This window comes from Protobothrops mucrosquamatus, unplaced genomic scaffold (genome assembly GCF_001527695.2).
Source record: "Protobothrops mucrosquamatus isolate PMUCROS unplaced genomic scaffold, P.Mucros_1.0 scaffold1332, whole genome shotgun sequence".
NCBI lineage: Eukaryota > Metazoa > Chordata > Lepidosauria > Squamata > Viperidae > Protobothrops > Protobothrops mucrosquamatus.
Window position 1 is genome coordinate 141,868 of NW_015387530.1, and position 26,891 is coordinate 168,758.

General features: G+C 38.2%; 1 protein-coding gene across 1 annotated transcript in view; it reads right to left on the minus strand.

The window, feature by feature from the left end:
- Positions 1-26,891, minus strand: part of SHB (SH2 domain containing adaptor protein B) — a 162,679-nt gene that overhangs the window by 47,409 nt on the left and 88,379 nt on the right. Inside the window, exon 3 of the mRNA XM_015821450.1 lies at positions 9,764-9,979. Within this exon, the coding sequence (XP_015676936.1) occupies positions 9,764-9,979 (216 nt within the window). The remainder of the gene's footprint in view (positions 1-9,763; positions 9,980-26,891) is intronic.

Genomic DNA, 26,891 nt, shown 5'->3' on the forward strand with positions numbered 1-26,891 from the left:
CGCCCTGCCGGGCGCTCACTGACAGGGCCGGGGGGGCTGAGGCGGCCAGGGAGGAACAGCCAAAATGCCCCCTCGGCTTATGCGCGGGTCACCAATTTTTCCCAGTTCTCTGTGGGAAAATTGGTCCCTCGGCTTATACTCGGGTTGACTTATACTCGAGTATATACGGTATTTTGATATTTACAATTCAAAAAGGGTTTTCAATATAAGAGTTACAATACTTTGCTATTGTAACAATCACATATTAAATGTCGAGATAGCTACTTCAGTGTCTCATCAGTCTCTGGTCATATATTGCCTCCAGATGAGAAGAAGAAGAAGAAAAAATCCTGCCTAAATCACCTCTCATCATCATCACACTCTGTTCAAGCACTCACCAACTCTGGAAAACAATCAAAACTAACTTCAAAGAATCTTTATGTTTGCAATATAATAATGTATTAGAATAAAAACTGCAATCAATCTACAGAGTAGCAGTTTAAAAATGATAAAATGTCAACTGCAATGAAGTTGCAGTTCTTTTCAGAATTTTTTGAAAACTACTTACAATGAAATTTCTAACACGCATTACTGCTGGACTTGGAAGGATGAGTGAATGAAATTAAATGTACACGTCCAATCTTGCCTATCTACAGAAGGTTTCTAAGGGCATGGAGATGCTACCTTTATACTGTTGATTTTTCATACTGAAGCAATGGATTTTACAATAAAGTTTTTGCCCTCAGTATGTTGAGGGAATAGTAGAAAAATTGCAACAAGTGAAAAAGTGAAAAGAATGGCTGCTACTTAAATGGAAAAGAAAAAGATCACAATAATTCATATCACTGCACTACCATTTCCAAAGATTCACTACCATTTCCAAAGATTGTAATTTCTATAAGATTTGTGGGGAAATGCCAATATTTGGCTTCTGCTTTAAACAAGAGGAGAAAAACATGGTTATCTACTAAACACACAGTTTGGATGTAACCACTTCAATCGTCCTATGTGGGCAGAATATGAATGCAGGCTGTAGGCTTATGTACTTTGCCTATGCTTCTCCAAAGTGCTATGGCTTCTCCAAACTAGAATGCCTCTAGTTTTTTATGAAATCAAAGTAAAATAATTGCCTATATACATGTAAATACATATAGCATTCACTTCTGTATATAGTGAGCAGAAAAGGGAGAAAGTGATGACTTAACACTCAGAGTTATAATATATGTGGAAAGAGACAGATAGCAAGTTCCAAGCTTAAGTGCTTGAATGACATCTTAGAAGATACTGAAAGTAAGTATGAAACTGTTAGGGTAGGCTTCTGCTTTGGCTCATAAATTAATTTGGGATTGGTTCAAAAGTGATGGGACATCAAACATGGTAACATAAACTATGTCAAACTCACGACATCACGTGACATCGCACAACGTATCGGGACGGTTTTGCCATTGCCGGCAATGGGGTGGGTACGGCTTCTGCATGACGCGTCCGGCCCGTGGGCCAGCAGTTTGACACCCCTGATGTAGATTGAATTTTAGACCTGGCACTCCATTCTGTGATGTTCCATGAGAAGACAGCCAGCATTTTAAAAGTATTTGGACCAATCACAATTTCCAGCATGTGGCATTGGGAATATCACCCTCCCCTTAGCGCGAAGGGATGCTCTTTTGTTATTGTTAGAGCTAATTTAGAGATAATAGATCAATTATTAGGGTGAACAATTTGGGATGCAGCATAAGGTCCATAACTGAGGTCCTGACTGTGAATCTTTCTAAACAGTGAGATAGTTGCTCCTCTCCTGCATTACTAGGTGCATGAATCTATTATGGCGCACTGGTTAAAGTTATTAATTTATGTTCAGGAAATCTATTTTTTTTATTATGATAGATAATTAGGAATCAATGTGATCATCCTGGCAAAAACTGGAATAATATGGGTCCTCAAATTAGATTATTTTGATGGTGGATTTTAACTGACCATTTTTTACACTCAAGCAATACAACTGGGTCAGTTGGACCTTCTGAATTACCCAGGAATGCGTTTCCCGAGCAGTCAAGCCCCTTTTTTCAGTCTGCCAAGATATTTAAATCAAATAACCACTGCCAACTTCTAAAGAGCATGAACATTAGCACATTTAAATGCCTTCCCAACAGCTGTGCTTGAAGGAAAATTTTATAAATTTTTTATGATTAAGGCTGCACCCTTGGGAAAGACCACTGAATTTGCAGCCTATGACCTATATACTGCACCTTCTATAAGGATTCAAGGTACCACTTCATAACTTATTATTGGGTGAAGTACCCAGACAATTCTGAATTTTTATGTACAGTTGCCACTATCAGACCTGCAGGATTCCTTGAATATGACAAGAAGCTTTATACAGTTTATAAAACCTGACATGCCTTGATCACCAGGAAAATCTACTTATAATTTTATTTGAAATAAAAAAATCTTTAATTTTGTTAATTTGCAGAATCCTGGTCAGTGATTACTAAAGAATGAAGGCACCATACTATATTTTTATGATTTTTATTTTTATAATAAGACTATCAAGGTTTTTAAAAACTGAATTTATATATTCCTGAATTTGGATTCAAGATCCAGACCTCTTATCCAGTCTATTCCTAACTGGTACGCTCCAAATGTATTAGTGCTGCAACTCTCAGAATTACCAGTCACCATGGATTTCCTATAATAATCTTGAATAACATAGCTTTTACATTAGGTATTTTTTTGGTACAAATAAAGCTTCTTTTGACCTAGAGACAATTAGTCCAATATTCAGTTTCCAGCCTTAACTAGTTGAATACTTGTAAAGGTATAGAGATTTGAGAGCTAAATTCTAGTTCAACTGGAAGACACCAGATTGTGGAAAACTGAACACCATAGACCATGGGTCTTCAGACTTGGCCCTTTTATGACTTGTGGATTTCAACTCCCAGAATTCCTCAGTCAGGCATGCTGGCTGAGGAATTCTGGGACTTGAAGTCCACAAGTCATAAAAGGGCCAAGTTTGAAGACCCCTGCCATAGACAAAAAATCCCATTGCAGTAGGATCATCTCCAACTGGCTCTTCTGTCCAAAAAGCCTCAATTCTTAGTGCAGTATTTCCTGCTTATAGACAGAAAGGCTGAACAATTGCTTGGACAGATAAAAATGTTTGCTCATGAGACAAAGTAGCAGCAAAAGCTTTATCTGTGTGTAATAGATGGCATTATCTATGGATCCAATACATTTGGCTGCCTAGCTTGACTTCCCGTATTATTTTAAACATTTTCTGGCAAGCATTATTATAAACTTATTCTGTTTCTGCTAAAGCAGTGTCTGTTTTCTATATAAACTTATTCTGTTTCTACTAAAGTAGTGTCTGTTTTCTATCCAAGAATCTTATAAAATAAATATTCCTTCTTTCAAGCAAATATAGATGAAGCAAACCCATATAATTTTTTCATTCTAGACATTCTGCCACATTCTGCAGGTAATATGATTAGGATATATGATTAAACCAGGTATGCTGAATTTAAACATAAATCCAGGTTCGTACTACCCACTGAAGCAACTGAGTACAAAGACATTTAAGGTATTTAATATGAAACTGGCTTTAAGAAAAATTAAGAAGTCTCCAGTAATACATCCAATTGTAATTACAGGTTGCAAAGCAATAAAGACATATTGTTGGCTTTAGCTCTGTAAGTGTTGATTAGAATAAGTTTTACCTATAATTCATGAAAAAAGGAGCACCACATGTTGCATTTTGTTCTCCCTATTAAGCAATAAACCAATTTTGACTGTGCTTTTTCTGTTGCATGTTTAGATGTTGAACCAATAATTACATACGATGTCTGATTTGAATAATTCTAAGCAGCAGGAAACTTCAAAACTATACCCAAATTGAGGCACGTTTCTGTCACAGAAATACATCACTATTTCCCTACATGTTCCAATAATCCAAGATCATTTGAGGCAGGCTATTCCTGTTCAGTTATAAGGCGCAAATTATTCTACTCCGGGCATGTTATACAAAGACTTATGCTGGGAAAGATGGAAGAAAAGAGGGGAAGAGGAAAACCACCAGCAGCAAGGTGGATAGATTTATAGTGGCGATCATTTTCATCGTAGAGAAACTCTATCTATCTGGATGCTAGAAGTCAAAAATGACTTGATGGCACATAATCAGTCAATCAATCAAACCAACCAACCAATCAATTCCTACTAAATTCATGTCTTAAGATACACAATTGTTTTTAATAAATGAAAATTGTTTTCAGTTTCATAAACATTTCTATGTTGTTCATGTGTCTTAGATCTTAACTATATTATTTTATGATACCTACATGACTGATTAAAACTCCCACTTTTTCTGCTTAAAGCGGCATGCATTTCTTTCCCTAATTTTTGTATCTCACAGTACAGTCAATCTTCCAGAATAGTATGTTATAATTCATAACCTTACACCACTGTTCTCTAGAGGTTTCTGAACTTTAAAGTTGTGATGGTTTTTATCTTTTTTATTTTCATAAGACTAATTTTTCTGGAGTAAAACCAGAATTATTTGAGCAAAATTTATTTTTTCTTCTCTATGACAGTCAATCTAGAAAGTAACTGGTGGTTATTGTGTTTCAGATGCTTAAACATTGGTACTCTTGCTTTGCAATTTTGATGTTTAACCTTGACCTGACAGCAGATTGTTCAGCATACAGAAATATATTTGGTACTTTTATAGTAATATCCTGAGAAGTAATGATGCGGTACTGTATAATTTAAAACACAGAAAGACATGAAATATGTAAAGTAATAGGTCTGGCTAGAAATAATTTAATTAGTAAAATGATGCTCAGTGCTTTTCAATTTTAAATAATGGAACAGGCCTAGTCATGCAGCAGAATGGAGCAACCTATTTCACACTGCTTGAAACAGGAAGGGAGGAAGAATAGAAAGGAGGAAGGAATTTAAATGAACAAGACTGTTTAATGTTAATAGTGATGACAGTTAGGATGTCATTTTCAAGTTGCAAAAAGTTTTGGGCCTCCATTGATAATAAAATAATGTCAAATTCTTGTCAGTCTTCCAAATAGCCACGCTGAAACAAAGAAGGCTTAATTATAAGCAACTGAATATAGTGGTGCTTAAAAGTTTGTGAGCCCTTTTTAATTTTCAGTATTTCTGCATCAATACAACTTAAAACGTGATCTGTCCTATATTTTGATAAAGAGAACCCAATTAAACAAATGAGTCAAAAATATTATACTTGTTCATTGATTTATTTAGGAAAATAATCCAAACATACATATCTATGTGTGGCAAAAATATGTGAACCTCCAGGATTATCAGTTCATTTAAAGGAGAAATTAGAGTCAAGTGCTTTAATAAAATGGATGATGATCAGATGTGATCATCTGCCTTATTTAAATAACAGCATTCTGAGTATTCACTATCAAATAATTGTTTACATAACACATTTACATGGCTCAAACAAAGAAGATTTTTGAAGGCCTCTGAAAAACATTTGATGCTCACCTAGAAAAGATTACAAAACTATTTACAAATAGTTTAGACCCCACCAAGCCACTGTAAGGCAAATTCAACTCCAAATTACTCTCCTCAGGAGTGGTCATCCAACTAAGAACAAGAACAAGGCATGCAATACCCTGGGCGGTATCTAAGAATCCCAAGGTGATGTCTAAGAAACTAAAGACCATGTTTGCATTGGCCAATGTCAATGTTCATGACACTATCATCAGAACACTGAACAACAATGGTATGCATGGTAGGGATGCAAAGAAAAAGCCACTGTTCTCGAAAAAGAACATTGCTGCCCATCTACAGTTTACAAACAAACTGTGTGGATATGCCAGAAGACTATTGGAAGAATGTTTTTTGGATGGATGAGACCGAAATAGAGAGGGTTTTTTTGGCTCTAATGAAAAGCATATTTTGGCAAAAGGCAAATAATGCATTTCAGCATAAAAATCTTATTTCATCTCTGAAACATAGTGATGACAGTGGTTTCAGATTGGTTTACCACTTCTGGACCAGGACATCTTGCCATCACTGATGGAACTATTAATCCTGAATAGTACCAGCAAATTCTACAAGAAAATGTCAGGGTATATGTTAATGTACTGAAACTCAAAGAGAAAATGGGTCATGTGACAAATCAACGACCCAAAGCATACAAGGCATATGGCCAAAGAATTACTAAATTAGAAGAAAGCTAATGTTTTGGAATGGCCAAATCAAACTCTTGACCTTAATCCTATAGAAATATTGTGGAAGGACCTGAAATGGGCTATTCATGTGAGGAAGCTCACCAACGTCCTTGAAGCTGTTCTGTATGGGCTAAAATTCCTCCAAGCTGATGTGCAGAACTAATCAACAGCTTTTGGAAATGTGCACACGTTACTGAAAGTAATGATTCATATAGTTTTGCAACACACATTTCCCTCAGATTCATGAAGAAGCATTCAAAAAATTCTCCACTTATGACTATAATTGGGCTGGAATTTTGGTCACTGATCAAAGTGTTCATTAAGTGAGATGCCATGTAACTACTTTGCTTGATGACTGCAATCCTGGCTCTCCAGTTGCTGTCATTATGTAACTGTGTGGATTGTTAACTGGACCTCCAAGAGACAGCATGAGCCTCCCATGAAACGTAGGAGACCTAGACCCTCATCCTGCCCCACAAGAGAGAACAATCGCATGAACACTGATGTTCACTAGCATTTTTGTCAGATCTCTGTTCCTCCAGTACTCTAAGGGTTTTCTCCATCCCTCAGAGAGTGAAGCTTTTCTGAAGTTTCCAGAGGGGAGAGGAAAACAACAGCCAATGTCGGAATTCTGAGTGGCACAGCAGATTGCTGTTTCACTGGCTTTTTCACCAGATTTGAGGTCTGTTCCTCTAGACCAGGGATAGGCAACCTTGGCTCTTTTATGACGTGGACTTCAACTCCCAGAATTCCTGAGTCAGCATGGCTAGTTCAGGAATTCTGGGTATTGAAGTCCACAAGTCATAAAAGAGCCAAGGTTGCCTACCCCTGCTCTAGTGTGTGGGAGGATATGCCCTCCCTGCATGAAGGGGAGGGGAAATCCCTTGGCATGCTGGGGGAATGGAGCTGAAATCCAATGTCCCTTTGGCTTGCAACTTTTCCTGCCAACTTTCCTATTGATTTTTGCAACTTTTCTTGCCAGCTTTCCTATTGATTTTCTGGGCAGGCCAGCAGAGAATCCATAAATTGCAGGGCACTTGGCAAACAGTTGTAAATACAAACAGGTTGCCAAGGACCCGAACTGTCATGTTACCTAGGGAGGGAGTGGCAGGATGTTTTATGAGGGCTGGAAGCAGGGCTTTTTTTCAGCCGGAACNCGGCGGAACCGCGTTCCGGCACCTTTTTCCGGGCCGGCCGCACCGGAAATAGCCCCTCCCACACCGGAAATAGCCCCTCCCAAATTTTACTTGTATTCCTGTTCTCTAAAGGGGCGGTCCTAGGGTTTGATGAGGGCGTGGCCAGGTTTGAGTTCCGCCACCTTTTCTCCGAGAAAAAAAGCCCTGGCTGGAAGTGATACTGAAATGTGCTGCAAATGGTCATTAAATGACAGGTTGTAAGTCGAGGGCTACTGTAATGTTTTGACTCATTTATTTAACTGGGTTCTCTTAATCTAGTTTAAAGACTTGTGTAGAGAACAAACCACATTTTAGGTCATATTGATGCAAATATTGAAAATTTAAAACAATTCACAAACTTTCAAGCACAGTGTACATATGTCCCTTTGTCCCAAATGAGAACATTCTTAAAACTTTAGGACATCTTAAAAAATTAGAGGAGAAATCTACAATATTTCACAAGGCACTCAACTTCTCCTTTGTGGCTACAGTCTTGAACACTAAATACCTATTTACTCTTAGTATGTACTGGATGAGCAAAACTGCTAATTAGAATCTTCAGTTAAGCAGAAAATCAGTAGAAAGCATTAGCATACACAGAAAAAGTCACCATTGATATATACTGCTCTTTATCTTCTACAAATGCAGTTTCACACAGGTTAAAATTTCCACTCACTTGTACAGAACAATAATTTCTAACAAACAGATGTTGCCTCATTAATTGCAACCAAATTAAGCATAACATCAAAATACAACCCTCTGCCCAGAAAGCTGGTTAGGGAATCTCTTCTGTTAACAGCAACTGCCTCAACACACTTGTACCAGAAATTCAATTAACAATAAGGAATCATTCCAGAATCTGGTTATATAGTTATGAGTTACACTAGCATTGATTTCAAGTGAAAAGAAATGAAGTAGCATCTCCTCGGGGCTTATTATACACAGAAAGGCAATACCTTAGACAGCAGACACATCTACAACTCTGGTCTGCATCTCAATGATTTAGGAAGGAAGTTCATTCCTCCTGCCAATCAGGTTGTTAAGCTGTGGTAGGAGAATAAAATATGTGAAATTAAAAGGTAACGAGAGTTTTAAAATGAATTCAAATTCAATTCTGAAGGACGTAGTGAGGAAGGGCAAATATGCTCTGTGATGCACCTCTGGGAAGTCTGGAGGGTCTGCAGTAGCAGATACGGGGGGGGGGGACATTTAAGGCACAATCCTATCTGCTATAATCTATTCGTGTATCAGATGTTTTGGATACAAATATATAGATATACAGAAAATAGCAGAGAGAAAAAGGGAGAGAGACAGAGATAGAAGAGAAATTTCCTCACCAAATAGAGTAGCCTCACAGCCAAAATAGTGAAGGCCAAAAGCCAAAGTTTTTTCAATGTGATAAAAACAATCTTGAAAACAGCTCCTGAAATTTCATTTAATGCTAATTTTTTTTTACCTGATATAATGGAACTCAATTTCTTACCTTACACACATTTCAAAACAACAAGTTGTGTTGAATAATCTCCCAAATGACTGTGTAGCAACCTCATCTTGCTAATCTGAATTTATATATGATTGATACTAAACTATGCCTTTTGGGTTGTCAGATTAATTAATTCACTTACAAAAAGTAATGTTTCAATAGCTAAGAGAAAATTAAAAACTCCCTCTATGGCTGTCACTCCATCAAAAATCTAGTCGTCTATGAAAATTTAAGTTTCTGTGAAGTAAAATATGGAACAGGCGTAAGATTTTGAAAATCATCATTATTTTGGCTCCAGTAAAATAAATAGTAAACAAATGTTACTGGATTTTTCTGTACCTATACAATTCAGTCCTGCATCCACAAATCCACCCATGATAATACTGACAAATTGCCATCTATGATATCTTTCCCCCTGTTTTTGGCTTCTGAAGTTTTGACAGATCTGGTTGAAGAGATGGTTATATTATGTGCAGATGCCACATTGTGAGACCTAGCTACCATGACTGAATCTGACAAACTGCCTATCAAATGGAATAGACTGCAATTCCCCAATATCTTCTGACACCCAGCCAGTTAAAACCAAAAGCTAAGATAAGAATTCAGATATGGAGCTAGGACTGTTTCCAGAAAAGGGTTTTAGTGGTCCTCTGTAGGATAATGCACATTCCATTGTCTGAATATGTGTACCGAGCCTGTAGCTATGACCCAGTCTTGACAGTTTTCCTTGTTTATTGTTCAGAAGTGTGCTGCCTCTGAACAGCAAGGCTTTCTGTTTGATTTTCTTAGATCTCAATAAAATACACTAGACATCACAAAATCATTCTATTATGCTCTAAAACAGCATTAACACTCCATATTTTAATATTTCCTACGAGACACAAGACAGAATTGTAACGATTTCCTTCAGAGGCTCTCACCTGCCAGAGCAGGAATGGTGATCTTATTCCATTCCCATGGCTGGTCATACTCATCTGCGGGCCTATCATCATCCTGTGGCAACTTGCTCTCTCTCAGGCATTGACTCATAGCACTTTCTGAATCAGATTCCACGCAGTTGCCTTCAGGTTCGTAAGGTGTGTCATACAGCTGGATGTCTTTTTGCTGGGGCTTCACACTGTCTTGTCTCTGTAACTCTGTCAGAATGGGAAAATAATTGGATTAATTTTTCTGCTGCCATCAGCAGGGAAGGGAAAAAAAGTTCATGTAGTGTAATTTAATATGAACATTAAATTAACAGCAACAAGAACGGTGTGGATATGTAAGCTGCCAAAGGTTTCCAAGTTTAGCTTCTCTCAAACTGAGCAAAAGAAGAAACATAACAAAGTCTCTGATAACAGTTTACCAAATGGCAATATATAATTTACCAAAATGTCAGGAAAGTTAAGAATCACAGGAAAGAGGTTCCTATAATTTCAGCAAGATTGTAGAGCAGAAAGGACAAGCAAAGGGCTTATATTCTCAAGAGAATTCTTTATGCAGATCCTTGAACCCACCAGAATGGCTGACATTTTCACCTTTTTTTCTCTTTCTCACTCACTCTCATTCTCACTCTCTCTCTCCTATAAGTTTCTTAAGTCTTTCAGAGGTTTAAGCTGTATATTTCATCCCTTAAAACTGCTGAAATGGCCAAAAAGAATCTTGGTTTCTTATGCACATTCACAGTTTGAGGCAGTCTCTGAGCTGGTGAAGTTGCACCTTCCTGTCTTAACATATGCTCCTCTAATGTGGTAGCATGTAGATGGGATGACAAACAATGCTAAAATTTCCCACTAACATATCTGGAGCCTGTGAGGGGAAGGCTGCTTCAGAAAAAGCTCACGTAATTTGCCACCCAACAAATCTAATACAGGTCATGAAGCTTGCTAGTTGTCATAATGCCATAGTTTAAGAAAAACAGAAGAACAATGGCAAGATGCTGTATCTGCATAGAACTGGTCTAAATACACAGATATCAAAGCACCTTTAAGTTGTTTTGAATTTTAATTGTATTCAATAGATGTAAAAGGTTTCTCTGAAAGTGATATCAAAAGACACCTTCCTCTTTATAAACTATGCTCCAAGCACTATGTTAACATGATGGTCTTTGACAGCTTTGCCTGGTATAGAATATCTAAGCAGAACTGGGGCACTTTTTATCATGAAACTTATCATGCAGTTGCTACTGTTGCTCTAAGCTTAAAATGCCTCTTGCTATGATCAAGAAATTACAACATGTGGTAAACTCAACTTACTAGGGGCCCTAACTTTCCAGATTATAACACCATGGGAAATGTTCCTAGGGAACAGGGTGGCTAGAGCAAATCAAATGAATATTGTGAACAAAAGGGCTCCATAGAAGCTACTCCAAATTCTCTTTGAAGATTACATCACAAGGCTTGGCATTTGTGATTATTAATATTATCTTTCAATCTCTTAATTCCAATGGAAAAAGTCTGTAAAATCATACATATTAAAGCAAGTTGAGTTTGGCAATTATAAATGGATTCTACCTCTAAATATTAAATAAAAAAGTAACTTGCTGGTGAAGGTAATTAAACTGGGATGTCCAGATCAGCACCTTCTTGCATGATGATTACCATCCTATATTTACTTATCTACTAAACCTTGGTCCCATAGATATGATGTGACTGATGCTATACATTTCCATTTTGCCTTTTCCTTCAGAAGATCACAGCATCATTCTTAGGTATATCTTATTTTATCTTAGCATTGTTATGAGGGAGTTACATCAGCAATAAGCAGCATGTCCAAGGATATCGGGAGAATTTCACTGGTGAAAGTTAAATATTCTGGAAACAGATCTTGCAAATTCTTGAAGAAGTGTTATTTACAGGTGTGTCCTTATCCAGTTTTTCTACTGAATGAGTCACTGATGGTAATAACTAACAGCATCCTCTCTTTCCCTTTCCGGAAACATTTGAGTCGTGCTATTCAAATACCTAGAAACTTTATACTGGAGTACTACACCTCATGAGTACTAAAATACACCATGTGGGGCTGCTAAAAAAGAATGGCAGGAAACTTGCCCTGGCACAAACTGTGGTGTCAGATAAGTATCTTGGTAGACAGACCATCTGGTCTCTGCCTAACCCTGGATTAAAGTGCATGGTGTTTGGTGGTGTTCCTGTCCCTGAAGTGAGGTTGATAGCCACCCATGAGGAAAGATTACTCACAATTGTGGTATCCCAAGTATGGATATTCCTGCCCCCACTCCCCCAGCAAAACATATCTTTGCAGTCAATTGCTTTAGCTTAGAAAAGGAATCCCAATACTGTTGAGATATTTTGAAATTATGCATGGTATGGAAAACATGGACATGGAGATACTCTAACTTGACAAAGAATTTAAGAGTGGCAAATTCAGGATTGAAAAGAGAAAGTCTTTCTTCAATGGATCAAGTTGAGTTTCAAAATTCTATATTATGCGCCAATGCCAATTTAGACTGTTTTCAATGGGGAAAAAACCCCACGGTTGCAGGAAATAAAGCTAGTAACAGATTAAATCTCCTTTAGAATCAGATTGCCTCTCAATAACATCTGGATGAAATGTGAGCTCTAATATACATCTATTTGGCTTACAAGGGTATATGACTGGCCACTATGGGAACACAGAAAGCATAGACAAAAATGTGGTCATCTTTTGTTTAGTCAGCGGGAGAGTCCCAGAACATCAAATTGTATTTCTGGGTATATACTGCTTCCTTCCTCAACTTGGATGAGAGCACTGCAGATAGAAGGAAGGTTCATGAGAGAAACAGAATTGGCTAAATTCTACTCCAAATATGTATTTGCTTCCTGATAGTTCAAAGAACTAATCAGTGGAATGACTTGCCTCCAGAAGTTGTTTGTGTTCCAAAACTGGAGGTTTTTAAGAAGAGATTGAACAACAATTTGTCTGAAATTTTATAGGGTTTTCTGCTTGAGCAGGGGTTAGATTAGAAGACCTCCAAGGTCCCTTCCACTTCTCTTATTCTGTATCTATTTCTCCAGTGGTAGCAAATGACTGCCACTAAGAACTATACACACTGCAGAGTTTAGTGTAGCATTTTTGCAATTTGGACAGATGTTTAACAGGATGGCCTGGATTAGAAACTAGCAGACAATTAATTTTAGGCCTTCTTTCAGCATGAAAGCTGGCTAGATGACTGCCTCTCAGTCCAAACCACCTCAAAGGGTTATTTTTGTGGAAAATAGGACACAGGAGTACTAGAGATTTTTGCTGCCTTGAGTTATTTATAAAAAAAGGCAGGATAAAAATATAATAGCAATACTATGTAATATAATAATTATATGCCACGTAAATCCTGCTCATGGATAATGACTGCTATTTTACTAGTAATTAATAACCATTCTACCCCCTCTTTGATGCAAAGCTCTAAAGAACAGGCTATTAAAGAATCTGTATCTTCTAGGATGGGATTTAAAACAAGTCTGATTCAATCTTGAGCAGGACTCCAAAATGCATTGACCTCAATAAGAACATTGTTAAGAAATGCATTTACATATTTTGCCCAGAGATTAGCAATAATATTGGTACCTGTTCTCCTATTACGACTGTTACTTTCTGTTTATTTTTAGAAATTGTTAAATTTTTCTTTAACTTGTTTTGTCAGTAGTGATAATATGCTGAAAATGAAGCTTCTAGCTCTTCACCTAGGCCAGCGGTTCTCAACCTGTGGGTCGCGACCCCTTTGGGGGTCGAACGACCCTTTCACAGGGGTTGCCTAAGACCATCAGAAAACACATATTTCCGATGGTCTTAGGAACCGAGACACCGCTTACCTTTCCCAGGCAAATGTGGCAAGTGATGGGCAGCGTGAGAGACAATGTAACACTCTGAACGTTCTGAGCCATTGTGACGTTTTGAATCCCGCGAGTGTGAAAGTTCCAACCCACAAAGCTGCAAGCACCGCAGCAGGGACGGAAAGGGGAACCCCTCGCTCTTCCAACTCTCATGCTGCTTAAGGCTTCGCATACGGCGAGCCACTGAAGCCAATTTCCTCCGTGAGAAGAGAACGCTTTCCCTCTGCTCCCCCGCACCCAAACTCTCCTCCTCGAAAGGGGCGGGGCTGAGAGACAGGAGCTCGAGTGCCACAGCGGGCGGTTTTTAGGGAAATTACCCTCCTCTCTGACCGTTTTGAAATAAAATAATAAAATATACTAAGGGCAATTTGGGATTCATTTCATTCCAAATGCAAAGCTGGGAGATGTAGAGAATGATCGGAAAGTTGGCATTTCTATAACTGAATCTTTTTTGAATAACCAGGAAGAAGACGATCCTAAATTGTCGAATAGAATAGAATAGAATAGAATACAGACCAGACCAGACCAGACCAGACCAGACCAGACCAGAGTAGAGTAGAGTAGAGTAGAGTAGAGTAGAGTAGAATAGACAATATGGAAGAGAGAATAGAATAGACAATATGGTTGGGGGTCACCACAAAATGAGGAACTGTATTAAAGAGTCGCAGCATTAGGAAGGTTGAGAACGACTGACCTAGGCCTTTGGCAAGGAAGACTGAAAATCCTCACTTCATGACACTTGCCATCTTCATTTTTATTTTTTTTTTAGCTTTTATTGGTTTTATTATAATTTCTTTGATTGTTGTGAGCTACCTAGAGTTGTTGAGAATCAGGCAGCAAACAAGTTAAATAAACGATTATGATTATTATTTGCAATGTTGAATTTCTGAATAGGCAGACCATGTAATAATTTTTAGCTAAAGCATCACTGCTCGCAATTTATGTTTATTTAATAGATTTAAATAATCTATTTAAAGCTATTTTAATTTTGCTGCTCACATCACATAAATGATTCTGAATGGCTAACAATTAAAAACAGAATCTGACAGCTTTCAATGGCTTAATACAGCAACTATATGAACATATATTTATGTATTTATTTATTTAATTTATTTATTTAATTTAATTTATATGCCGCCCTTCTCCCGGCGGGACTCAGGGCAGCGCACAACATACTTAAAACCAAAACATATATACAATCCCCCCCCTTAAAACCGAATTAAACCAAATTTAAAGTTGCGTCTTCCAAATTCCTAAAAAACCCAGTATAAAATCCACCCTAGGTCAGGTCCGCTTGCTGAAAGAGCCATGTCTTGAGGGCGCGACGGAAGGTAAGGAGATCCGGAATTATCCGAATCTCGGGGGGTAGTTCGTTCCAGAGGGTGGGGGCACCCACAGAGNATGTACAGCTTAAACATTCGTAAAGCAAATAAAAACTACCCCAAACCAAACAATAAAACCAAACCTCAACACCACAACTCATTATGTATGTGTGAGTATGTGAGTATAAAATAGTATAAAACATTTTTATCGAAAAAGACTTTTGTACAGGAAGTTGTGATTTATTATGAATTACTTTACTGGTACAATTTTAAAAGTGGAGGCCAGATGTGATATTTAATTAAAGACGTGATATTTAATTAAAGGATTTCTCAAATTCTTTGCTACCATATTAATTTTTAAAGCAATTTCTTCACATCTTGAAATACCACTGGCCAAAAGAATAAGAAACAGATAGTCCTTGACTAAAAACCATAAATGAGCCCAGAATTATGTTGTAACTTGTGCCAGATGTTAAGTAGGCCACCATGTCTGATTTTATTATTTTTTTTTTCTGCGGTGGTCATTATGCAAACATTGCAGTCCTTAAGCAAATCCATTGTCTGCAACTGGCAGTTTTTGTGGAAATGGGAAGTAAATACCAGTTCTGGCAAAAAAAAACCATAGTCAAGCATGGTCATGTGACCATGGGACACTGCGAAAAGGCTGTAAATGCAGGCTGGTTATCAAGTGCCCAAAATGTGATCACATGACCAGGAATGGTTGTGGGAACTTCAAATCTGGGTCTTAAGTAGCCCTGGGTGGTCCACCATTACTTTGAATGGTTGCTAAGTTACCAGTTGTAAGCTGAGGATTATCTTTACTTTTGTTCCCTGCATCTGTCATAGTAAACGTCACAGTGAATAACTAAAACTGAATTGTACCATTTTATTTGCCCAGGGAAGAAGCAGCGTTAAAACTATATTGGACTTACTTGACCAGCCAAGTGGCACTACTTAGTCATCATCTTTGACCAGTTGGGGGCAATAAGGAATCCCAGAGTGATAGGTTAGATTGGGAAATAAAAAAAAATATATAAGAAGGCAAGGGCAAAAATATATCCATGTTACTGGCAATAAAATGATGTGGATGTAGTGTCTGGCGGAAATGTGATTTAGAATTAATTGTATAAAGTCCATTAGGTCCATTTCCCTTAATAGAATTCAACCAAAATGAATAACTGAGTGAACAATGTCATCAGATGTACCAATTTGGTTACAACTGAGTTTATTTTATAACATAGGTTGTGTCAATTAGTGTTATTGATTATGAAAAATTTAACCATCCTGCAGTGTGGTCCCAAAGCACAGCTAATTCACCTTTAAAGCAAACCAGTTTTCCATATGTGGCTGAATACTGTAGTGGCCATGCCTTTAAACAGAGAGAAATAAAAAGGAATGCATTGCAAAAATTGCTAAATAAGTACAGTACTTCATCTGATCACTCTAATATTGTCTGTGTATCCCAAAGGTGCTTTTTCAAAAGGCAACTGGACTTTCTTGTTTTTCATTGAAGATGTTTCGCTTCTCATCCAAGAAGCTTCTCAGAGCTTCATGACCTGGAGGACTGAGAATCTCCATAGGCATCATCTGTGTATGTGTGTATGGGAAGGGGAAATTATCATTATAAAATCTGGTTCCCCTCCTGAAGTCTTTCTCTCATATTAATGCTGTGAAAAATTAGGCAACCATCTTCTTCTCCATATGAACAATAGTATTGCCTCTTTGAGACAACCCATTCAATTTTCTCCAAACAGGGGGGAAAGCAGAAAAAAAAGTGATAAAAGTATTCATAACAATATATTTTTAGCAGCATGACACAAAAATCCATCTAATGATAGAATACCTTATCTCCACTGTAGATAGTGACAGAATAGTTATATTCTATACCAGGAACATAAATAAGGACTCTTGCTTTAACCAATAAGCAACTAAGGAATATAGGAGAATATAGCAGAGATAATTAGCAGGTGGGAACTCTAATGTTTGATGGGCTATACCAGGGGTAGGCAACCTTGGCTCTTTTATGACTTGTGGACTTCAACTCCCAGAATTCCTGAGCCAGCTATAACCCCTGAGCTATACATTAATGAAAAGTTCCTTAGAGCTCCAAACTTGCCTATTCTTCTAACTCTGCATGATTCAGTGCTTCTTTTCCTTTCGGTTCTTATTCAGCCACATTTCTTCTGCATTTTTTGTGTGACTTGATTATTCAAGATAGAACGAGACACAACACAATCAACAGTTGCCAAAGAAGGCTTATTATATTCTCTGTGGCATTAAGATGCTCAGAGGTTGCCTCTTCCCAATCTGAAAATGAGCTACAAGGAAAGCTGAAACTTCCCTGAAAGAACAGAATCCCTACTTATATGTTGCAAGGTTAAGTTTTTTTGTAGACGTAAGAAAGAAGTATGTTTCTGGTTTTCCCTTTTTAAAGAAGTGTCTAAGTGATCTAAAATTGGATAAATGAAGACTATCCCTTGCTCTGTTCACAAATGCATCAAATCAAGGAAACAGAACACAAAGGAGGAGTGAAAGGTTATTCCGGGCTCACTATTACATCCCAAGAAAGTAAACAGAGTTTTTCTTAATGAAGAAAATGGCAAACATTGGAGAGAATTGATATTGAAGAATGAGTCACAGAATTACAGAAGCCAGGAACAGCTGCCACCCAGCCAGGGCTACTGTAACATGGCTGCAATCAACTGTATTTTCTGGATACTCCAGTCATAGTTTCCCCCTTTCCCCCTGAAATCTCCCGTTTGGAAGATAACTGTTTCGAATGTCATCACATCACTGCCAGGATGGAGACTATACATTTTATCAAAAGAGCCATGTCAATTCAGATTGTAATTTTGGGGCCAAAAGAAATTGTGTTCTGCCATGGAGAAGCAGCTTGCTGCAGATGCACCAAACAAATAAATAATGAGAAGAAGGAGAAGAAGAAGGAGGAGGAAGAAGGAGAGAGAGAGAGAGAGAGAGAGAGAGAGAGAGAGAGAGAGAGAGAGAGAGAGAGAGAGAGAGAGAGAGAGAGAGAGAGAGAGAGAGAAAACAATCCTAAAATCCATCAAGTACTTCTCAAAACATATCATGATGTAGGCCAGCAATATTTGAGCTTCACCTATCTAAAATGATCTTTAATCAGAAATATAAGAGTTCCCTCACTATTCCGCAATCATATTCAGTAATGCAACCTCCAGTGTAAGCCTGAGCCCCCAAGCATCCCCATTGTTGCAAATTAGAAAAAATAGGCGCCAAAAAATAAACCAAAGGTGATCAATTTGGAGTAAGAGACAATTTCAATTCAGTATGAGATACACCTCACACACTATTCCCTCGAACATGTCTACAATGAATTCCTTTGAACCAGTTAATTCCACAAGATAGGTGAAGTAAATTTGCCTCTCATAATAAGGAACCAGATCCAGGGCCAGTCTTGGAATTATGATCCTTTTTCTCTCAGTACCAAATTTCTCCTTCACAATTCAAAGTTCAAATATATGTTAGAAGGTTAAAGACTAATTAAGATTTAATTTGCAGTTTTGCACTAAGTTTTGGTTGAAGAAGTATTTTGGCTAACCTTAACACTGAAATGTAAAGCCTGTCTGGTGTAGTTAAGGCATCAGGTTAGAACCTGGGAGACTGAGAGTTCTAGTCCTGCCTTGGGCATGAAGTCAGTTGGGTACTTTTGAGCCAGTCACTTTCTCTCATTCCTAGGAAGAAGCAGGCAATGGCAAACCATTTCTAAAAACTTTGCCAAGACAACTGCAGGGACAGTTGCCATGAGTCAAAATTTGACTTGAAGGCACAAATGACAATAAAAATTTCTTCAAATAAGCAAATAAACATAGGATTCATAGAGAAGATAGCCTATGAAAGCATAGATCTTCTAGTCTTGGTTAAGGCAGAGAGTACTACTCTATCTTTACTAGTTCTGAATAAATTGTGGTTGCTTTGCTGGAGTCTCACTCACACAAATTAGTTTATCATCAACAACTGCAACCCTAGATATGGCTACTAGAGTCAGTCTGCTAATAATGGATAGTGATAATTTTCTGCCATCAGTGACATTCAGGGATCTAAAGAGTATGGATATGGTAGGCTTGGTGTATTTTAGCACAACCCAATCAATAACAAAGTTCTTATTCATCATTCTCAGTGGGCTGTTTGGAGAATGCAGGGAATATTTCTGGTAATTACTTAGATAAGAGTCACTTTCCTGTACCAAAAACTAGGATCATTTTGTTCATTTCCTTTGTGTGAGGATTTGACTCACCTTCCTAGCAAGAACACAAGACATGCTGGCATGTGATGGAAATTCCGTGACAGCATTTCCTACAATATTTAAGGACCAAGCTATCTAGGGATTTGAACAGTGTGTAATCATTTGGTACTTGGCTGAGCATGGCATGAATAAACATTGTAGCAGAAATCAAAGTGTGGTGTATTTCACATCTAGAGAGAGTCGTGTTTAGCAAATGAATCACAAAGCAAAGATTTTCCAAACTTAAAGCACAACAAATACAGTAATTAAAACAAAAGTATGGATATGGATGTAGTCCTCAGACACAAGATTTTATTTCTGGTCATTTTCTTTCTCTCCTCCTTAGTTTTTCAATTTCCCAGTCCCAGCTTCTCTTGCCTCACTGCTCTCTTCTTTCCAGCTGTGTTTTCTGCCCACCCTACCTTAGATATTTTGCCTCTAATACTGAATTTTTAAACTAGTAACCAAGCCTTAATAAGAAGGAGGTAAGGGAACTGAATTCAGGCGAAACTCTCAATCCAATATACAGGTAATCTTCAACTTACAAGCACAATTGAGACCAAGCAAGACAATTCTCAAGTGAATTTTGCCACATTTTACAATCTTTCTTGCCACAGTTAAGTGAATCATTACAGCTATTAAGTTAGAAACATGATTGTTAAGTGAATCTGGCTTCCCCATTGATTTTGCTTGTCAGAAGGTGATCACAGAACTCTGGGACACAGCAGCCATCATAAATACAAGGCAGTTGCCATGAGTCTGAATTTTGATCACCTATCTATGAGAATGCTACAGTGGTCGTAAGTATGAAAAACAGTCATAAGTCATTTTTTTCAGCGCTATTATAACTTTGAATGCACACTAAATCAGTGTTTCTCAACCTTGACAATTTTAAGGCATGTGGACTTCAACTCCCAGAATTCCACAGCCAGCATTGCTGGCTGTGGAATTCTGGGAGTTGAAGTCCACATGCCTTAAAATTGTCAAGGTTGAGAAACACTGCACTAAATGAATGTTGTTAAGTGAAGGACTACCTGTAACAAGTTGCAGGATACCTGCAGGACCACATCCCCCTGATAGAATTAGTCTGATCAGTCCAGTTGTGTTGGGAGAAGCAGCTATTTATTCCTTATTCTCAGGGGGTTAGGGGAACTGAAACTTGGGACATTGTGTGGACAATAGAGAAAATGGCCTTCTATTGGTAAGATCTGTTACCAAGGTTATGATTAGACAAGCATGTCTCAAGCCCATTCTAAGAAACTAACTTGAGAAAATGCCTCAGATCAGACCCTCCCTAATTCACACAAAGATACTGTAAAGCAGGGCTCTTCAAACTTGGCCCTTTTATGACTTGTGGACTTCAACTCCCAGAATTCCTCAGCCAGCGTGCCTGGCTGACGAATTCTAGGAGTTGAAGGCCACAAGTCATAAAAGGGCCAAGTTTGAAGACCCTGCTGTAAAGTAAGAGATACAGGACACAAGATTCTGTTACTACAGCTGTTTTAATAAAAATAGTTTTAGACCTATATGGCATTGGTTTTCTTAGTCAGGTTCACCCTATATGGCTAGGACACATCACTTCTTGTGATATAGATGAATTGATGAAATGACCTCCCTTGGATGCTTGTTTGCACCCAGCATTATCTGCCTCTGTTGAAAGGTGAGGTGGGGCATAATACCAGATTTTTATTTTTTTTTAAAAAGTGCATATGTCTTATGTGATTTTATATGTTCTTTGGTATTATTATGTTTTGTTGTTACGATGAGACGCAGAGGATTTATTTCTAAATGTGGGTGAGGTATAAAACTGAAGATGGAGCTCAGGATTTTCCTTTCTGATCTGAAAGTTCATCCAGTTCAGGTGCAGGATAATGCATCATTCTTTGATCTTTTTGAGAGCAATAAAAGATACAAAGCATGAGCTAGAAAAATATATTATCATGTGACCTGTTTGATTACCTGAATAATGGCCTTCTGGACTAATTTGATGTTTTGCTGTGTGGACTTGGGAAATAGCATAAAGCAATGAGAGTCTTGTTGATAAACACTGTAGGTGCCTGGGGTTAGTTACTCAGTCTGTATTCATTATTGCCCTTGAGACTACTACTGCCACAAGATGTCTTGCTAGAAAGACTTGAGAAGTTGTACATTGCCCCTGGAGATGCTCACTTGACAGCCTTATTAAAATCCTCCGAAAATGGGAAACATATATAACATAAACATATATAATTAGTCAACTGAGGAACTGGTTATTCCCCTCGTAGAACAGGTGGACCCAGAACATCTCTAACCTTTGCCTTTACAATGAGACAGACAGTGTCTCACTTTTGCATGTCCTATCTCTACTGTAAGAAAATGAACTGTGAGTGACCTAATGGGTTCCATATTAGTCAATCCCTCTTCCTCAGCTTTAGGTTTTGATATATTTATTCCTGACAGGATCCAAAGTCAACAATGTAGTGGCGAATTAAAAACCCATGTAATTATTTATACAAAAGCAAGACAAAAAACGTTTTAGTTTTATCCCATCGTTCTTAGGAAAAATAATTATTTGGTTTTATTTTTCCTGTGATAGCATCAACTACATTGCTCTGGATTTTTCTGTCCTTCAGTCAGCAACTGCATTTGAGCTCATCAAAACAAAAAGAGCCCACAATCAACAATATATCTTAGTTCCAAAGGAACTTTGGACTGGACAAACATTTTAAGGGACAACATTTCTATCTTAAGATACGCCTTGTGATATGACTTTCTCTTTTAAATTCGGGCCAGAAAGTGGCATTTTATTTAAAAAACAGATTTAGCAAGCACAATTAATAGAATGGGGGGAAATGGAGAGAAAAATGAGGATGGGGTTGAGGCCTGGTAATGAAAGTAGATTTAAAACATATACGGTACTTTACTTTCTCTCTCAATTGAATAAGGCAGTGTTTGAAACAAACCATTAAACCTGTTAAATGATGATTTAGGCACATGCATCTTTTCCAAGATGGGCTTTATAGATGTAACCACAGAGGTCATGAAAGAAGTACAAAGGTGGATGGAAGAGAAGAGAGATCCACACTCTAAAGGACAGATGATGTGTGCAGAGAGTGTCCCACACGTGCAGTATTTTTGTTACTCAGTGGACACGTACATATAGTGAGAAGGAAGTCAGGCAAGAGCAGAAGGGACATTTCTTAGGTCCATACCAATGACCCATTTGAGGTTCTTCAGTTGATCATCTCAAATCTAAGAGGAAACAAGAATGCAAGTGGTCCTGTCCTGGAGCACTGTTTTTTCTTCTCTAATGTCTGAAGACACTCTGAGTGCATCCTAGATATGACGTTCTCAGTTAACTCAAAGAAAGAATAAGTTACATGAAATAACTATGGCAGAAGAAATCTCTCTCTGTATATTAAAAAAAAACTTATATGAAGTTTGTAGCATTTCTATACAGTATACCAGCAGAGGAGGCCCAGAAAACATTTTTCCTTCGTGCTTTCTATAGGCAAGTAGCCTTCCTTATATCAGGGCCCTTGAAATAATCCAACCCATAGCAGGGTGGCACCAGTCTGGGAAATGTTGCATTAAGATGTTTTCTTCAAAACAATACTAATCCAATATAATGCCTCTTTACCCAGGTGATTCAGAATATAGCAGTCATGGGAAATATTTTTGGACATGTTCATTTTTTAGGCAGAATCACAATGAGGAAAGGCTGTTTATCACAAGATTTCTACAGGTATAAAGACCGTTTCTACAAAGAAGCCACAGAGGCCAATTTACACTTCATGAGATACTAGTATGAATCAGGACTTGTATATGTGGAAACTGGCAACCACTGCTGTAATTACAGCTGGCAGGCAAAGAACAAGCAAATGGAAAGTTAAAGGCCTTCGAAGGGCAGACACAAGGTGGCTAACTATACATTAGGGCGCACAAATCCTTTGAAAGAGGTGCTTCAGAATAGAAGGAAATGTATACAAAGCTTCTCAAATTGGAATCTGAAGCTACATCTTTTCCCAGATTCACATGGTTGCTTCAAAACCTCGCAGTCTCATGTGAATGTGCATGCAAGGCATTTGAGTTAAAGGATTTGCAGAACCTTGTGTCCATGCACTCAGGGAAATTTAAGTCTAACATCTCACTGCTTGAAAATTCATCAGACAAAAATTCTTGCTTTTATACATATTTGTATTCCGAGCTTTTTTTAAAAAAAATGTATTATGTAAAGAAATGTTGAATTCAGCTGTCCAAAGTGCATAATTTCATTTTGCTCTCATGTACTATGGAGCAAGGAACTAGCAAGGAAGTGTCTACAAAACTTTAGTTTTGACCACTGGAAATCCTGTTCAGGCAGCAGTCTTAGTTCTGAATCAGCAAACACAAGTAAAAACTTGTTCTTTGTAATGAAATGAAGAGCAGAGAAAGAAAAGAAAGCTCGACATTTTTCAGGAGGAAGAATGTTATGCTTAGTATTACATTCTACAGAGGGTTTTTTTTATGCTTCTGAGAACATTCACTGTAAGTGAACAGTTTGATTTTCATGTGGATGAGGACACATGCTTTAAAAGACACCTCTATTAAGAAAATATAAGTTATGCAGAGTTTATGCCTTTCTTTCTGTTTTCTTTAGAAACATGGGTCTCCTCTGAATATGAAAATAATATCCTTCTCTTCTTTATGGAAAAGTCTTTTCCTGTAATCTTGGCTTCAATTACATAATTGCTAGTTTGATTATCCAGCACTCACTTTTTGAGAGCAAAGCCTCACCATGTATTGCATAAATCATCACAAAGCTTAGAGATGCCTCTAGCCTGCTGCTTTCTGACTCAGCTATAAAACTACCAGACAGGTTTAGCCACATCACTCAGGCTGCCACTTGATGAGAATATCAAACTAAGTCCATTCTCAATCAGCCAACTTGTCTCACTTCATGCTGGGATACATCCTTCAGAACAGGGGCTTGATGTAACACACTAAAGGTTAAACCCATGCATTTGATGATGGTGATGAGTAGTAACGTAGAGACTACTAAATCTGACTGCATTGGTACTTTTGACTATTGGATACTTCCCAAGTATTTAGGACAAATGCAAATATAGTTAAAATATATGCACAGTTCCAGGTAATGCAACTTTATATTTCCCTATTTTTTCCAGTTCTATCTCAATGCCCCTTCTTCAGCTATTGTAGTATCTATACTTGTTTGTAACTACACTCATAGTCATAACTACATTCTCCTTCATTGGTACACTCATACCTGGATTATTAAGGACCACACAACTATTTTCACTGAAATGTAACTTATTTAGAATATTAACAAAAGAAAAAAGGCATATCTCCAAACGTTAACTCTAAAAGTATGGCAGCAGACAAACAAAACAGGCTTTCTACCAGTAGTTGACTTGGGATGGAATCAGCAAAATAGTTGTATATGCCGAAGCTTCACATGCACGTCAATCACATGCACGTCAATCAAAATAACTGGCACCAATTTAATATCTTTATATTAATCAGGGAAAAGCTAGCATATATACTCTTATACATGAAGACTGTCTATCTGTTCCAGAACTTTACAGGCGTAAGATTTTTTCCAACCAAAATACAGGAAACAGAGCCAGAAGAAATGAGATCATTGTTAACCATTATTCTCTTAAGAACAAAGATTATCTTCAGCATTTTAGCTCCTATATTTTTTTCCTTCTTTTATTATAATACAATGTACAAAACCAAATGAGCCTCAGAATAAACAGCATATCTCAATTCCACTAAGTTACGATGACTTTGGTATCCTGGCTCCAAAAGCAATTGTTTTTAATGATCTAATCTATTTGTAACCATAACAAGTTATCTCCACTGCTATTATAAAACTAATAACTAAGCTATTAATACTTTGTATATTCAGGTTGTAATCTTCCTGAATCTCACAGATTGGTACCAATTCCTTGTTCTTAACCTATGAACATGATAGAGTGAAGGAGGAAAAATATCTAATGCTCATGAGATCATTTTTGGCAGCCATGAAATATGAACGAACATGCTAGAGTTATTTTAGATGTTATGGGCTTCAAAAATTGAGGTTGTCAAAATCCAGGCAGTGACAAATATATGTAATTTGACAGAAAAAAAGAATCCTTGTATCATTTAAAAATTATTAAATATTTTTATACAGGGTGGTTCAATGCATATGCAAATAAATGTAACTTGACTGATAAATCGTATAATTCATTGAATACATTTTTTTTCCAATGGGGACTCAGCCAATGCCATCATCTAGAACAGCGGTTCTCAACCTGTGGGTCACGACCCCTTTGGGGGTCGAACGACCTTTTCACAGGGGTCGCCTAAGACCATCGGAAAACACATATTTCCGATGGTCTTAGGAACTGAGACACCGCTCCTCTATCCATCTCCAGGCGGATAAAAACAACACAGAGAATGGTAAGACTTAAAGCATCAAAGGAGCAACTCCCCGCCTCTCAGGTAGAGCTAGCAAGAGCCAACGACTCAGCCCGCCTTCTCCCAGCCTTTTCACCAATCAAAAGCCGCGGCCCGGAGATTGGCGTCCGTGACGTATCTTCCCGGGGAATCTGTGAAGCCGGCGGAGCTGCTCCAGATCACGCTTGCATGCAGTCGCTCGCGCTTCACTCGAAGAGGGGAGACAGGCTGGTGGGGAGTTGAGGGGGAGTGAGGCAGGAGGAGGAGGAGGAAGGAGGGAGGGAGGGAAGAAAGGGTTGTAGCTGTGGAATCAGCACGCCGGAGGGCTTTGCCGTGGGGGTGGGTTACTTTTGTATTTTGATTCCCTCCCTTTTGTTCACTCACTCGCCTCCTTTCTGTTGAACCCCCTGGTCTAGATCGGAGTTGCTGCTTTGCGCGGGCATGAGCCAAGCTGGCCATTCGTGGGGTTGGTCTCTGCCCTTGCGTGGGAGGGTTGCAAGCACCTTAATTGAGTCTCCCCACCCCCATCCGTAGGATTTTCCTTGGGGTTGCTAGGAGCTGCACTTAAACTCAGAATCGCCCGGCTGCAAGCAAAGAGAAGGGAGTTGGCGCGGGTGAGAAAGCCAGCCCGAATTGCGAGCTTCCCTTCGCCTTTTTTGTCGTGAATCGGGAGCAAGCCAACCTCGGGATTTTCCCTCCTCCCGCCTTTAAACGGCTTCCTTTTATTCTGCCTCCCGCCTGGTCGGGATCCAAAGGCGAGGCTCCGATTGGGGAAGTGTATACTCCACTTCCAGAAATTGTTAGGAAAAAGGAAATGCATTGAGAGAGGGACTTGTCAGAAAACATTTAGATGAGAATCAAGTACGCTCAGTGGAAGGTGAAAATGTTGGAAGGAGGGAATGAAATAGCTGGAATCTGGGACAGCTGTAAAGTTGTATCCTTCTGTTTTGGGAAACTTCCATGAAAAAGTAGCCACGTAACCCCTTGCTTCATCCACAAAATGTTACAGGGGTTCTGATTTTTTATTTATAACCCTTTTCCTTTCTTCCATTCTCTTGCTGCTTTTCCTTCAATTGGTCATGTGATCAAAATGTGGATGCTTGGCAACTGGCCTGTATTTATGACGGTTGCTCACAGGGTCCCAGTACACTAATAAAAATCGTTAGAAAACTGTTCGTTTCAGTTTGGGGAAGCCAGATTCATTTAACAACTGTGTTCCTAACTTAATAACTGCAGT